This window comes from Sinocyclocheilus anshuiensis, unplaced genomic scaffold (assembly GCF_001515605.1).
Source record: "Sinocyclocheilus anshuiensis isolate Anshui unplaced genomic scaffold, SAMN03320099.WGS_v1.1 scaffold366, whole genome shotgun sequence".
Classification (NCBI taxonomy): Eukaryota; Metazoa; Chordata; class Actinopteri; order Cypriniformes; family Cyprinidae; genus Sinocyclocheilus; species Sinocyclocheilus anshuiensis.
The window spans coordinates 1,439,364-1,452,728 of NW_015547673.1; the positions used below are offsets into that span (position 1 = coordinate 1,439,364).

General features: G+C 38.7%; 1 protein-coding gene across 2 annotated transcripts in view; it reads left to right on the plus strand.

The window, feature by feature from the left end:
• Positions 1-12,827, plus strand: part of LOC107702870 (dematin-like) — a 31,471-nt gene extending 18,644 nt beyond the window's left edge. For both annotated transcript variants that reach the window (XM_016505304.1, XM_016505306.1), the window contains 16 exons: positions 3,312-3,359; positions 3,501-3,581; positions 3,796-3,924; positions 4,719-4,763; positions 6,008-6,152; positions 6,241-6,285; positions 6,370-6,519; positions 7,937-8,049; positions 8,332-8,355; positions 9,356-9,461; positions 10,789-10,838; positions 10,925-10,973; positions 11,959-11,966; positions 12,239-12,304; positions 12,420-12,500; positions 12,582-12,827. In XM_016505304.1, coding sequence (XP_016360790.1) covers positions 3,345-3,359; positions 3,501-3,581; positions 3,796-3,924; positions 4,719-4,763; positions 6,008-6,152; positions 6,241-6,285; positions 6,370-6,519; positions 7,937-8,049; positions 8,332-8,355; positions 9,356-9,461; positions 10,789-10,838; positions 10,925-10,973; positions 11,959-11,966; positions 12,239-12,304; positions 12,420-12,500; positions 12,582-12,695 — 1,221 coding nt within the window. In that variant the 5' untranslated portion in view covers positions 3,312-3,344 and the 3' untranslated portion in view covers positions 12,696-12,827. The remainder of the gene's footprint in view (positions 1-3,311; positions 3,360-3,500; positions 3,582-3,795; positions 3,925-4,718; positions 4,764-6,007; positions 6,153-6,240; positions 6,286-6,369; positions 6,520-7,936; positions 8,050-8,331; positions 8,356-9,355; positions 9,462-10,788; positions 10,839-10,924; positions 10,974-11,958; positions 11,967-12,238; positions 12,305-12,419; positions 12,501-12,581) is intronic.
• The last annotated feature ends 538 nt before the right edge of the window (positions 12,828-13,365 follow it).

The following is a 13,365-nucleotide window of genomic DNA, read 5'->3' on the forward strand; positions in this document are numbered from 1 at the left end:
TTTAGTTAACACTCGAAGGTGATTGGGCTCTCGGGCGAGATCCCAATTCGTCAGTCACGACTGACGTAACGTCTCCGTTCCCTCCTTCAGGGAACGAGGGTTACACAAGTAACCGAGACGTTATCCACATACATACAGTACACCCATGTAAAGCGATATATACTGTACTATATATAGCAAATCTCAACTGCATTTTTTATATTTGGTCGCAAAATGTAACTATGTTATCGCCCAGCTCTTTATATAAAGTTGGATATATACCCAGAATGTACAGTATTAAAATGCTATATATAATTATGTTTTAAAACATTTCTTGGTTATACGAATATGAAGGGAACATTACATTTTGAGAACATTATTAAAGACCAGATGACTTTGAACAATCTATTGACATCACTGGAAGAACATTGTTCAAAACTTTGAGATAACATTGCCAGAATGTTAGCCAAAGTTCTGAGAACGTTCCCTGTTAGCTTATAAAAGCTGGAATAAACTACACGACTTTTAAAACCTGAACAGATTTTAAAATGCTAAAATCACTAAAATGCTAAAAACACTCAACACTAAAATCTGGGCAAAATTTGTGTGGTGAATTCCTTAAGTATTTTCAACTTTATCCGCGTACATACAGTATCACATAACTGATAAACAATATAGCGAATCTCAGCTGCTTGCATGCTTGTATCGTCGCTGTCACGATCATGGACTTTTAGTTTGTTGCTTTTCCTCTTGTTTTCCTGTTTTGATCTAGTTTTCCCTCGTGTCTGATTAGTTCATTTTGTTCACCTGTGTCTAGGTTATTATCTTAATTTGCCTGTTTATTTAAGTACCTGTCTGTTCAGTTATTGTTTGTCGGATCTTGTCTATGTTTTCACGTGTGCTAAGCCTTCCTCTTGTGGATTTACCTTCTGTGTGGAATATTAAAGATAATTTTACCTTCATCATCTTCGTGAGTGTTTTGAGTGCACCTGAGTGTGACAGAAGATCCGACCAAACAGGAAGTTAAGCGGCGCGTTTCCCCTCGTTTGTTTTCTTGTTTTTGAAAGTCTTTTATTTTGTTTATGGATCACCCCGAATTCCTCTTCCTCCTGCTGGAGCAGGGGGAACTTGTCCTCGAGGACCACACCAGACCAATACCAACTACCCGGAAGATGCTCTCTGCTCGTTCTACATAGCAAGCCTCAACATCGCGTGCAGAGCTCGGTTGTCCGGAGACAGTCCTCAACTCACCAGCCCCACTCCGGAGCCAGAGTCCAGCCAAATACCACCCCACTGCACGGAGCAACAGCCAGAGCCCACCGCGACCGACGAGCCATCACCTAATGGTGCGACAGAGCTGAGGATCGCCCCGGAGCCAGAGCCTTATGGAACATCTGACCAGGTGCGTGAGCCGGCAACAATGCCCGCCAAGGAGGATTGTACAGTGGAGAGCAAAGGTGTGGAGGAAAGCACTGCCCACTGTGCCACCGCTGAGGGTGAGCTGAGGAAGGACTCAGGGGATTTAATAGACTTTTATTCAGAACTACCCAGTCTTCCGTCATCATCTGAAATCTCTGCCTGTCCTTTTATGGCCATGGAGGCCATTTATGAACTGTTTGTCTGCTCTGAACTGTCTGCCTGTCCTATCACGACCATGGATGTCGTTCCCGAACTGTTTGTCTGTCTGAACTGTCTATCTGCCCTGAACAGTCTGCCTGTCCTGTCTCGACCATGGAGGTCGTTCCCCTATCTCTGGTGCTCCCAGTGCAGGGAGTGGCCATCTGGTGTGTGTGGGCAGCACACACCTTCCCTGAACCCCCGTACTGCTCAAAACTCCCACCCAGACTCCCTCTTCCACCACATCTTCATCAGTCCTCACCACCACCTCTGCTGTCCCCTGTCAGCCCCTCTGCTCACCCTCAGCCCACCATCAATGATGTGGGTTCGCCGTGGGTCTGCCAGTCTCTATCGGCATTGAGGCTGGAAAATCCCTTGTCTCCGCCTCCAGCCTCCGAGTCCCAGACTCCGCCTCGGCCCGTCGACCCAGCGGCTCCACCGTGGATCCTAGCTCCCTCCTCTCCGCCGTGGCCCGTCAGTCCACCATCTCCGCTGGGCTCCCTCGTCCCTCCGGCTCCACCTTGGTCAGTCGTCAACCTGCCATTGCCTCAGGACTCCACTCCTCTGGCTGCGCCTCGTCGATCCGTCCCACCGGCTCCACTTGGCTCTTCCCTCCCTCTAGCTCCACCTTGGTCCTCTGTCGCTCCACCGCGGCCTTCCGGATCCCCACCTACGCCTCGGTCGCCTGAGCCATCTGCTCAGCCTTGGCCCTCCGGATCTTCCCCGTCGCCCTGGCTTGTCGGCTCTCCGTCTCTGCTCCGGGCTCCTCTCCCACCTGCTCCGCCACTGTCGGTCTGCCCCCTGGAGTCGTCAGCCATTCCTCCACCATGTCTCCTTCCTCCATCGGCTCCACCGTGGGCCGTCATGTTGACTGCGGTCTGGGTCCCGCCTGGCTCCTCCTGCTCCAAGTCCCTTCTGTCTCCATCCTAGCTCCTCCCTCCGTCTGATCCGCCCTGGCTCCTCCTGCCTCCATCCTGGCTCCTCCCTCCATCTGATCTGCCATGGTTCCTCCCTCTGTCGTCGCCACCATGGTCATCCACTTGCCTGCCTTCCTGCCCTTCGCCATCCCCTGTTACCATCCCAACTCCGCCACTTTGTCCTCCTCCTATGTCCCCTCTGTCCCTCCTTTGTTTTTGTTATGGCGCGAAGTCGCGCCTGGCCGGAGGGGGGAGTACTGTCACGATCATGGACTTTTAGTTTGTCTTTCCTCTTGTTTTCCTGTTTTGACCTAGTTTCCCCTCCTCTGATTAGTTCATTCTGTTCATCTGTGTCTAGGTTATTATCTTAATTTGCCTGTGTATTTAAGTTCCTGTCTGTTCAGTTAGTGTTTGTCGGATCTCGTCTATGTTTTCCCATGTGCTAAGCCTTCCTCTTGTGGATTTACCTTCTGTGTGGAATATTAAAGATAACTTTACCTTCATCTTCGTGAGTGTTTTGAGTGCACCTGAGTGCGACAGTCGCTAAATACAAACTATATTACTGTCCAGCTCCAATCTGCTAAATGCGACTTGACAAACATCATATAAACAATATGATGTTTAAACAAACATCATGATTTTCTGTATAGCTGCTTTGAAAAAAATTTGTTTTGTGAAAAGCACTATACAAATAAAACTGACTTGACTTAAATTGACATACATCTGAACAGTCTTTTGGAAGCCATCTGACATCCATCTAAAGCCTCGTTCTCATCTACAGTTTCTTCTTTTCCACAGTGACCTCATAAAGGGAGTGCTTTCTCATTGAAAATGATGATGCATAAGGTAATTAAAAGCAATTGTTTTCATATCATATATGTTTTAAGCAGATTTCTTTTTATAAAAAATAAGATAATACATGATCATAAAACAAATAAAAAGGTTAATGTGATGTTTGACCTTTGATCTGTGTATGTATGTGAACAGCAATCGGCCCGTACCTCCCCAGGCAGCGTTTGTTCTCTGCATGGAGGAGGTGTTCCTGGATCCTCGGCGGTCACTATAGTGGTGTGTATAGCAAAAGTGCATGCTGGGATATGATTACCGCATCAGATTACACATGGCCCATGACTAACTGTAATAATAATTCTGTCTCAAAATTGCAACGCTGTGCCAGAAAACAAATGTATTGCTTTCAGAGAAATACATTTACTTCTTCATAGTATGTCTCTGAGATTGCCAATCATTTTTTCAATTTCTTTCATATTTTGGATTAATACAGGCCAAAATGGACAATCAAGTGATTGGGTATAAGGACCTAGCAGCTATACCTAAAGACAAGGCCATTCTTGACATAGAGAGGCCTGACCTGATGATGTATGAGCCCCACTTCAGCTATTCACCAATGGAGGTAATACACTGTATATTCAGTATATATACTGTTCAAAAGTTTGCGGTCAGTAAGATTTTTTAAAAAGAAATTATTACTTTTGTTCAGCAAGGATGCATTAAATTGGTTCAAATAAATGTTGTTCTTTTGAACTTTCTATTAATCAAAGAATCCTCAAAAAACGTAACATGGTTTACACAAAACATTTAGCAGCACCATTGTTTTCAACATTAATAATAAGAAGAAATGTTTCTTGAGCAGCAAATCAGCATATTAGAATGATTTCTGAAGGATCATGACAATATTACTGTTTTTACTGGATTTTTGATCAAATAAATGCAGCCTTGGTGAGTATGATAGTCTTTCAAAAATATCCAAACATCTTACCAAGCCCAAACTTTTGAATGGTAGTGTTGTCTGGATATTTGGTGATGAGATCTGACAGTCTATTTTGGCCATTGTCTCAAAGACTCAAAGCTGTTGATTTGTCAGACTTTCATTCTGTAACACACTCTGTCTGTCAGCGTGTGTGATGTGTTCACTGGTTAGTTTCCTGCTGGGTGTGATGTCTCACCATCAGAGCGCCTGGCTCGAAATCAGCATACACACACACACATACACACACACACACCATGTTAGATTGGCTCTCCCACTGTAATTTCCTTTTTTTTGTTTCGCTGTAATGGAAGCTTTACGATTCATTAAGTCTTTTAAACCTGTCTGTCGAAATGTCTGGATATTTCACTTACTGCCAACAACTGACCTCTCTCTCTCTCTCTCTCTCTCTCTCTCTCTCTTTCTTTTTCTTTCTCTAGAGGTCATTATCTCCTCGTTCAATCTCCCCTCCTCCATCTCCGGAGGTAAGTTACATTGTACATGTCCATGTCATATTTTAATATCTGTCAGTTGAAAAAACGGTTTCATACTTCATCAGCACTCTTGCAATGAGGCTTGGCCAATCAGATTAGAGGACCAGAAGTAAATGTTTGTTTAATGGAAAGAAGGTAGTTTGCAAATAACATAGACATTTAGGTTACAAATTATATACATTATATTATTTAACTTTGGGGTCAGTAAGATTTTTCAATGTTTTTGAAGTCTCTTATGCTCACCAAGGCTGCATTTATTTGAATAAAAATACAGCAAAAACTTTAATTTTTAAATTATTTAAAGTAACTGTTTTCTATTTTTTATATATTTTAAAATGTAATTTATTCCTGTGATCAAAGCTGCATTTTCAGCATCATTACTCCAGTCTTCAGTGTCACATGATCCTTCAGAAATCATTCTAATATGCTGATTTGCTGCTCAAGAAATATTTCTTATTATTATCAATGTTGAAAACAGTTGTGCTGCTTAATATTTTTGTAGAAACCATAATACGTATTTGTTCTATGATGAACAAAAAGTAAAAAAGAGCAGCATTTATTTGAAATTTAAATATTTTGCAACATTAGTTGCAAGACAAAAAGTCTTTTGACTTTTGATCAATTTATTATGTCCTTGCTGAATAAAGAGTCTGATTTATATTTAAAAAACTCTCTGACCCCGAATGTTTAAATGGTTGTATAAAATGTAAAACGTTAATTAAAATAGTCCTGTAATATTGTTGTGACCAATTAACTTTTTTTTTTTTATTCTCTCAATATGAGTTCATGTACAGTATGTACAATAATTCAAAAATGAGAAAAATTTTGTTTAAAATAGCTTTAAAAAAGTCAAGCGCTGCCTGCCACCACTTAAAATGTTACTTCCCAAGATTTAATAGAAGTTACATTTTTAAATATTGTATATTTTATTACCATTTTGACTGAATTATGCTCAAGGTTTTACATATAGTACAATACATATAGCACAGATATATAAATCTAGCAAAATATATGAAGGAAAATTTGGAATCCCCCCTCTCTAAGTTTTTGAATGAAAACACTTGTTAACATCAGACCTGAATTCTAAAAACCCAGTGTTGAAGTCATAATCCACCAGAGGCCTTGCATCACAGCTATTTTACCATGTTCAAGGATCAAACTATCTATTTTATAATCTCCTTTAGAGTCTCTCTGCATTATTCTTAATCACACAGACCTTCTAAATGTAATTCCAGAACAGTCTATCAAAGGATGTCTATCAAAGGGATTGGTCAGAGCCCAAGTCATCAGGCAGCTCGTCTCCGGCCTCCACACAGCTGAGTAAAAGCATCACCGTCAGCACAAAAGTCCCACACCAGCAACAGCACTTCCACAGGCCAGGTTAGGTACTACAGCACCACACAGCCAACAAACCTTAGTCAACATCAAACTCTAAAACTAAACAAAGCAACCTCACTTTTCCTCCCAGACAATGGAAACAATATATACAAGAAGCCACCAATATATAAGCAAGGTATGAAACATCAACACTGTTCTTGTGTAATGGTGCAATTCTGTGGCATTCTGAGCATGTGTCTGTGTATTTGAATGGATGCAGATGTCTCAGCAGCCGTTCCACACAGTAAACACATGGAGGATTTAATCATCGAGTCATCAAAGTTTCCCGCCGCACAACCTCCAGACCCCAACCAGCCCTCTAAGATAGAGATGGACTACTGGCCCTGCCCTCCCTCACTAGCTGTTATAGGTATTGCACTCTCACGTTGTCCACATGATCACAACCTGCTGTAAACAATCTGCTACATGCATTCTGTCATTGGATTGATAGTTCTGTCATGACAACTCTCGGAGGGATTGGCATGGTAATGTACATGACAATGTTAATGTATTTGGTCTTGGCGGAATAGATCTGCTACTCTGCTGTGGCAGAGCAAGTACAGAGACTTGTTACTGACAATACAGCCACAGATATGCTGCTGTGAGCATGTAAGAAATACTGCTGCTGCACATATAACATATATGAAATAACCCCGATGTAACATACATGAAATTACCCCGTAGTAGATCTATACAGGTGGAGCTGGGGAAGGTGGAGGGTTTCTGAAGCAAGCTGCAACTGCTACTGCCAGCACTAATCATATATTTGAATGTTGAGCAGCGAGATCATTGGCTACCGATACAGGAGAGAACCAATCAGCTGTGCCATGTGACAATGATGTCATTAGGTCAGAATTAGTTAGACCTATTGGACTGCGCCATCTAGAGTTTCATGCCAGAACTCTGTATTTCATACAGTACATCCACTGTAAACATCCACCTTCATGTCATGGTTCACTTGTCTTTTTTGCTGTGAAATATTTACTGATTTTTATAAAGTAAACATTAGAATAACTTTTATATTGTTAGTAATATTTCAAGATGAACATTTACTGGACTGAAGCAGCTTAGGTTTACTTGATCTTTTTTTTTTTAGGAAAATCGTGTTAAAATGTGAGTATCAAATATGATCCATCAGGATTTTGAGCATTTTTATTTGTTCCATCTTGTCAAACATCATTGTATTGCATTGTATTGTATGTTTTGATCCCAAAAATGATGATAAAAAGCATTTTAATATCATCTTACTAAGACATTATTAGAAGATATAGACTGACAACTCACATTTATGTGCATTTCATGTAAGTAGTCTGCTATACTGTTATAAAGATCTCATTGATTTACATTACAAGCATCAGAATTACTTTCTGGTCATATAAATATCAACATCTGTATCAAACATTTTTTGCTCAGTTTTGGCCCTCTGAATAAAACTGATGTGTTTTTCCTCCTCAAGCTTGACTTCCATATTCTCACTATATTGTACTATATAAGCCATAAAAGCCTGATGTATCAAATAAGAAACTCAACAAAAAGATTATTATTATTATATTTTTTTAAATTTGTCTAAAAGTTCAATAAACTGTTCCTTTGAGCTTTCCTATGAAAAGAGCAATACAATTTCCCCCTGGGCAGTAATGAATTTAGCTAGATGCTAACATTAACAGCACATGCAAATGTAAGCAGCATTTAGTATCAAGGCACAATTTTATGATGTGGTAGTCTTGACACAGTTGTTCATCGACTTTTTACACTCTTCGTCTCACAGTCATGTGTTTGTACCACAGAGAAAGAGCGAAGGAAGAACGTGGCATCCAAGATGCCTGAGGGAGAGGAGGGTGAGGAGGATGATAAGTATGATGACAGTGATCTGTCTGAAGACATGTGGAGACTTCGGCAAATGCAGAAAATGCAGAAAAATGAATTTAGCTAGATGCTAACATTAACAGCACATGCAAATGTAAGCAGCATTTAGTATCAAGGCACAATTTTATGATGTGGTAGTCTTGACACAGTTGTTCATCGACTTTTTACACTCTTCGTCTCACAGTCATGTGTTTGTACCACAGAGAAAGAGCGAAGGAAGAACGTGGCATCCAAGATGCCTGAGGGAGAGGAGGGTGAGGAGGATGATAAGTATGATGACAGTGATCTGTCTGAAGACATGTGGAGACTTCGGCAAATGCAGAAACAAGAGCTCAACAAGGTGTTTATCCATAAAATTTTCATATCTGTAAACTTAGATGTGTCAAGCAGTTTTAAACTTTTTTTAAATAGCACTTTCCTAATTCTTGTATTATTATTTAAAGGGGTCATATGATGCTGCTAAAACGAACATTATTTTGTGTATTTGGTGTAATGAAATGTGTATAAAGAATATCTCTTTGGGTTTGATACTTTAGTCTTTGCAACTTTAGGGATCTTATCTATGCACAAACAGCTTGTAACACTCCAAAGAGAAAGGAAAATTTTAAATTGCATCATATAACCCCTTTAAAGATATTAATAATTTTACTCTGCATCAAATAAATCAAAAGTGACAGTAAAGACATTTATAAAGTATCAAAAAAAATTATAATAAATGCATTTTTTTCAAATCAAAGAATCTTGTTTAAAAAAGTATCACATTTTCCACCCAAAAAATGTGAAAGCATTACTGTTTTCAGCATTTCAACGTAATATTTCTTGAGCAGCAAATCTGCATATTAGAATGATTTCTGAAGGATCACGGGACACTGAAGACTGGAGTAATGATGCTGAAAATTCAGCTTTGAAACCATCACTAAAATAAATTACTCATATTTTAAATTATTTTAAAGTTAAGTTATTTTAAAATATATCAAAATTGAAATTTGTTATTTTAAACTATTTAACTAATACCGAATACACTATATTTAAATTTTAAGCTTAACATTTTTACTTTTCTCCTTTTCTAACTGTTCTTCTTAAACCTTATTTTCTTCAGAAACCGAGGTTAAAGGTTTATTGGGTTTGCTCTTATTTGTGAGATTTTTTGTCTCGCTCGACCTTCAAGTGAAGGCCACAGTTGGTTTCAAATAAAGGACAAACCTTCAGGGATTCTTGCATTTCATGTCGAAACGGAGCCAAGCTGATCAATTCAGACTCTTAGCCTGAGTATAATGTTTCAGTGTCCACCTCACCCCTCAAACTCCCTCTTCACCTCTCGTTCTCTCTCTTCATCACAGATTCAATCCAATCTAGGAAAACTGATACTGAAGGAGGAGATTGAGAGATCGGCCCCTGTCCGAAGGAAAACACGGTCTCTTCCTGACAGGACACACATGCATCTGGGTACATTTCAATAACTACGTTTACATGGACATCAGTAATCTAATTATTTACCTTATTCTAAATAAGCCAATATTATGATTATGGTGTTTACATGAGTTGCTTTTAGAATATTCCTTTCATGTTCCTGTTTTACATGTTTTAATACATAGATCGATTAATGGCACACATCATTACGTCCCACGTGACGCCATCCGACGTCCCCTCCAGAATTTCACGTTTAAAATGATTAAGGTGTTTACATGTCTATTCTGCACTTCAGCAATGCGACTAAAATAGGAATACTCCACATGTCTTAATTCGATTTGTGTTTACTTCGAATATGACTTTAGCCGGACACAGAGTAGCATTATAACAGAACTTTCAAATGTATCTAGTATGATAAAACAGCGCTGCTTTACCCCACATACGCACAACCAGAAGGAGCGGAAGCGGTCGACTGTGGCATAATAAAAGCTCCGCTACTTTCGAGACGCGTGTCGCTCTCGTTCAGCGGCCTCGTTTCGCTTCGACGGCTTTCAGCCTCACCATGCTTCATTCTACTACGTTAATAAATCATTAGCTCATCCATGAACATGATTTCTGCCCGAGTCCCGTCAGATTGCATCGGCTGTGGGGATGAAGACCACAACTCCCATGATTCCACACTCAGTGTCATCAAACTACGCCTTTGTCACTTTGTTTATTTTGAATATGCGCCCTCCAGCGGCGAAAATTACATATTGTGCCTTTAAGGTAATCAAAAATCTCTGTTTACATGGTAGATTCTTAATCAGAGTATTGTCTTAATCGTATTCAAATCGGGAGTATTGTTGTCCATATAAATGTACTCAATGTTTTTGTGTGTGTGCATGTGCTTGTGTGGTCGTCACTGTGTGGTTGTGATTTTCACAAAACTGTCTGATTAGGAGAAACACAACAGAAAGATACACAGAGATATGCAGCATTACTGACAGCAGCTGTTTTATGTACTGGACATCTGAGTCGGTCTTTCCACCTGCAGTCAGAGCTTATGCATGGCAGACTAATAATCTGAATCAGATTAGTGTTTATAGGTCTCTAGGGTAAAGTTCAGAGTCTAGAGAACTCAATTTGAACCATTTTGATTATTGCATTATACTCTGTATCCTTTTTCACTGAAAATGGATGTGATTCCAATTAAACACAAAAGCCGGTTGACCTTGTACTTACAGTGGCCCCTTCTGGTTGAAGATATGTGCTGCATCCATATGATACACATCCCTAATAGACAACATGTTGACTTCAGCATCATTACTTGAATGCTATTTGTGCCAGTACATTAACATGTTTCTTCATTTCTTTTACACAGCCTCCAAATCCCCCTCATTTCCTTCCTACTCTAAGACTGGCCTGACTAGGGTGAGAAACTGAAATCTGTTTTGATATGTCAGCTTTGTGAGGTCCATCCATAATTACACTGATTTAATTAGTCTGGTCTGTTACAGCTCCAGTCTGCAGAGTTCTCCTCTTCAAACAGTGATAAAGGGAGTCAAAGTAAGTGTGGGGATTATTACATTTGTATTCTATTCTATTTATACTACAAAGAGTTCCAGTATTAAGAGTCATAATTCTATTCTATTCTAATAGTAGAGTAATTTTTGTCACGTTTATTTTTACGACAATCAGAGTTCCAGAATTAAGAGCCATTATTCTATTCTATTCTGTTCTAAATAGTAATTTACAGTGCCAGTATTGTTTTGCTGTTCATTTTAGATATTTAACATTTAATCAGAGTATGTTCAAGTATCGAGAGCACAGATCTCAGAGTTCCAGAATTAAGAGCCATTATTCTATTCTATTCTAATAGTAGTCATTTTTGTCATGTTTATTTCTACTACAATCAGAGTTCCAGAATTAAGAGCCATTATTCTATTCTATTCTGTTCTAAATAGTAATTTACAGTGCCAGTATTGTTTTGCTGTTCATTTTAGATATTTAACATTTAATCAGAGTATGTTCAAGTATCGAGAGCACAGATCTCAATTCTGTTCTATTCTAATAGTAATTTTTGTCTTGTTTATTTTTACTATAATCAGATTTTCAGTATTAAGAGCCATAATACTGTTCTATTCTACTCTATTCTATTCTATTCTATTCTATTCTATTCTAAATAGTAATTTAGAATCCCAGTATTGTTTCACTGTTCATTTTAGATCATGTTTATTTAACATTTAATCAGAGTATGTTCAAGTATTGAGAGCACAGATCTCTATTCTGTTCTATTCTAATAGTAATTTTTGTCATGTTTATTTTTACTACAATCAGAGTTCCAGTATTAAGAGCCATAATTCTGTCTGTTCTATTCTATTTTATTCCATTCTATTCAAGTACCGAGTCATTATTTTATTGTATTGTTTTGTTGTAATCTATTCTCAACTTTTTAAATGAATATAAATCGAATTTAATTAAATAGGACAGATCTTTGTCATGTTTTATACCTGCTCATTGTATTATTATTTGTTTTTCTCTCTTTTTACAGATTTCCAGGTATGTAAGTTTACATTAAAATAAATATGTTCTTAACAGATGAACAGAATTAATTAATTCATTTTGTAGACACTTTTATTCAAACAAACTTACAAGTGAGGACTACTATAATACAAACCATTCATTATATGTAGACAATAGCAGTATTAGCATTTCAAGTCAAGCTTTTCAGCCTTCAATCTCAGCAGTTTTCTAGCATTTTACAATTAGATTTTCCTAATAACTGCACAGTTGTGTTTTGTGGTCTTACAGTGGTCTTCTCTCTTTTATAGAATGGAGATGCCCAAAGCAGAAGGATTGACAGAGGGAATTCACTCCCTAGTATGCTGGAACAAAAGGTAAAGTAAACATATCATCTGCCAACTAGTTAAGATTATTTTGTGTTCATCCAAGTTTCATTCAAACTTCATTAATATTGCATGTTTTTGCACAATCTATGTGTTCGTTTGGCAGATTTACCCATATGAGATGCTCATTGTGACTCACCGAGGCAGAAACAAACTCCCTCCGAGTGTAGACAGGACAAGACTGGAGGTAGACATCGCTTTCGCTCATTGTTTTACCCTGTTGCACTGTTCTGCTGGGAAACGTTGACCACATAACCTCTCTCTCCAGAGGCACCTGTCACCTGAGGAATTCCAGAATGTCTTTGGAATGTCCATAGAGGAATTCGACCGGCTCTCCCTTTGGAAGCGGAACGACCTGAAAAAGAAAGTCTCTCTCTTCTAGTAGTCAGAGAAATACGTTCTTTTACAAACACTGTCACGTGTCTGCACTTCCGCTTGTGAAAACAGTACAGGCGATACAAGTGAAGGAAAGATGAGGAATGTGATGAGGAATGTGATTTTGGAGCCAGCAAAAACAAACAAAAAAAAAACAGTTATCCTTATCGTTTGATAAGCCCCATATCTTATTGCAGCTAACAATCATATCCGAGTCTATGATGTTGTCTCTTTTTCTAGTTGCAGCTACTATATCAGGACTTCATTGAGGTTACCAAGTCCTCTTCTGTGTGTGCTTAGTAAAGCTATAATGATATACACAGATATGAATGCTATGAATACACATGAAGCAGATATGAATCGAACCAGTTATTTCAGCAGACCAAATCCCTGCAAAAAATTCTGACGTCCAGATGGACCAACAGGAGTTAAAGTCACTGCCACAGTTTTCAGCCTTTATGTGCTAAGCATGAATTAACAAACCTTTAGAATATGGGTCAATGGCATTTTTTTTGTCCAGATTTATTAATTTGTTAAAAATAGATTTAAAAATGCTATTTATACATACAAAGACTTGAATACACCTCTTCTATGATGAGCATGATTTTAATTTGAGTTAAAATGCAGAATAAAATTCATGAAAATCCATACAAATGTCAGGGTGAAACAACTGTCCT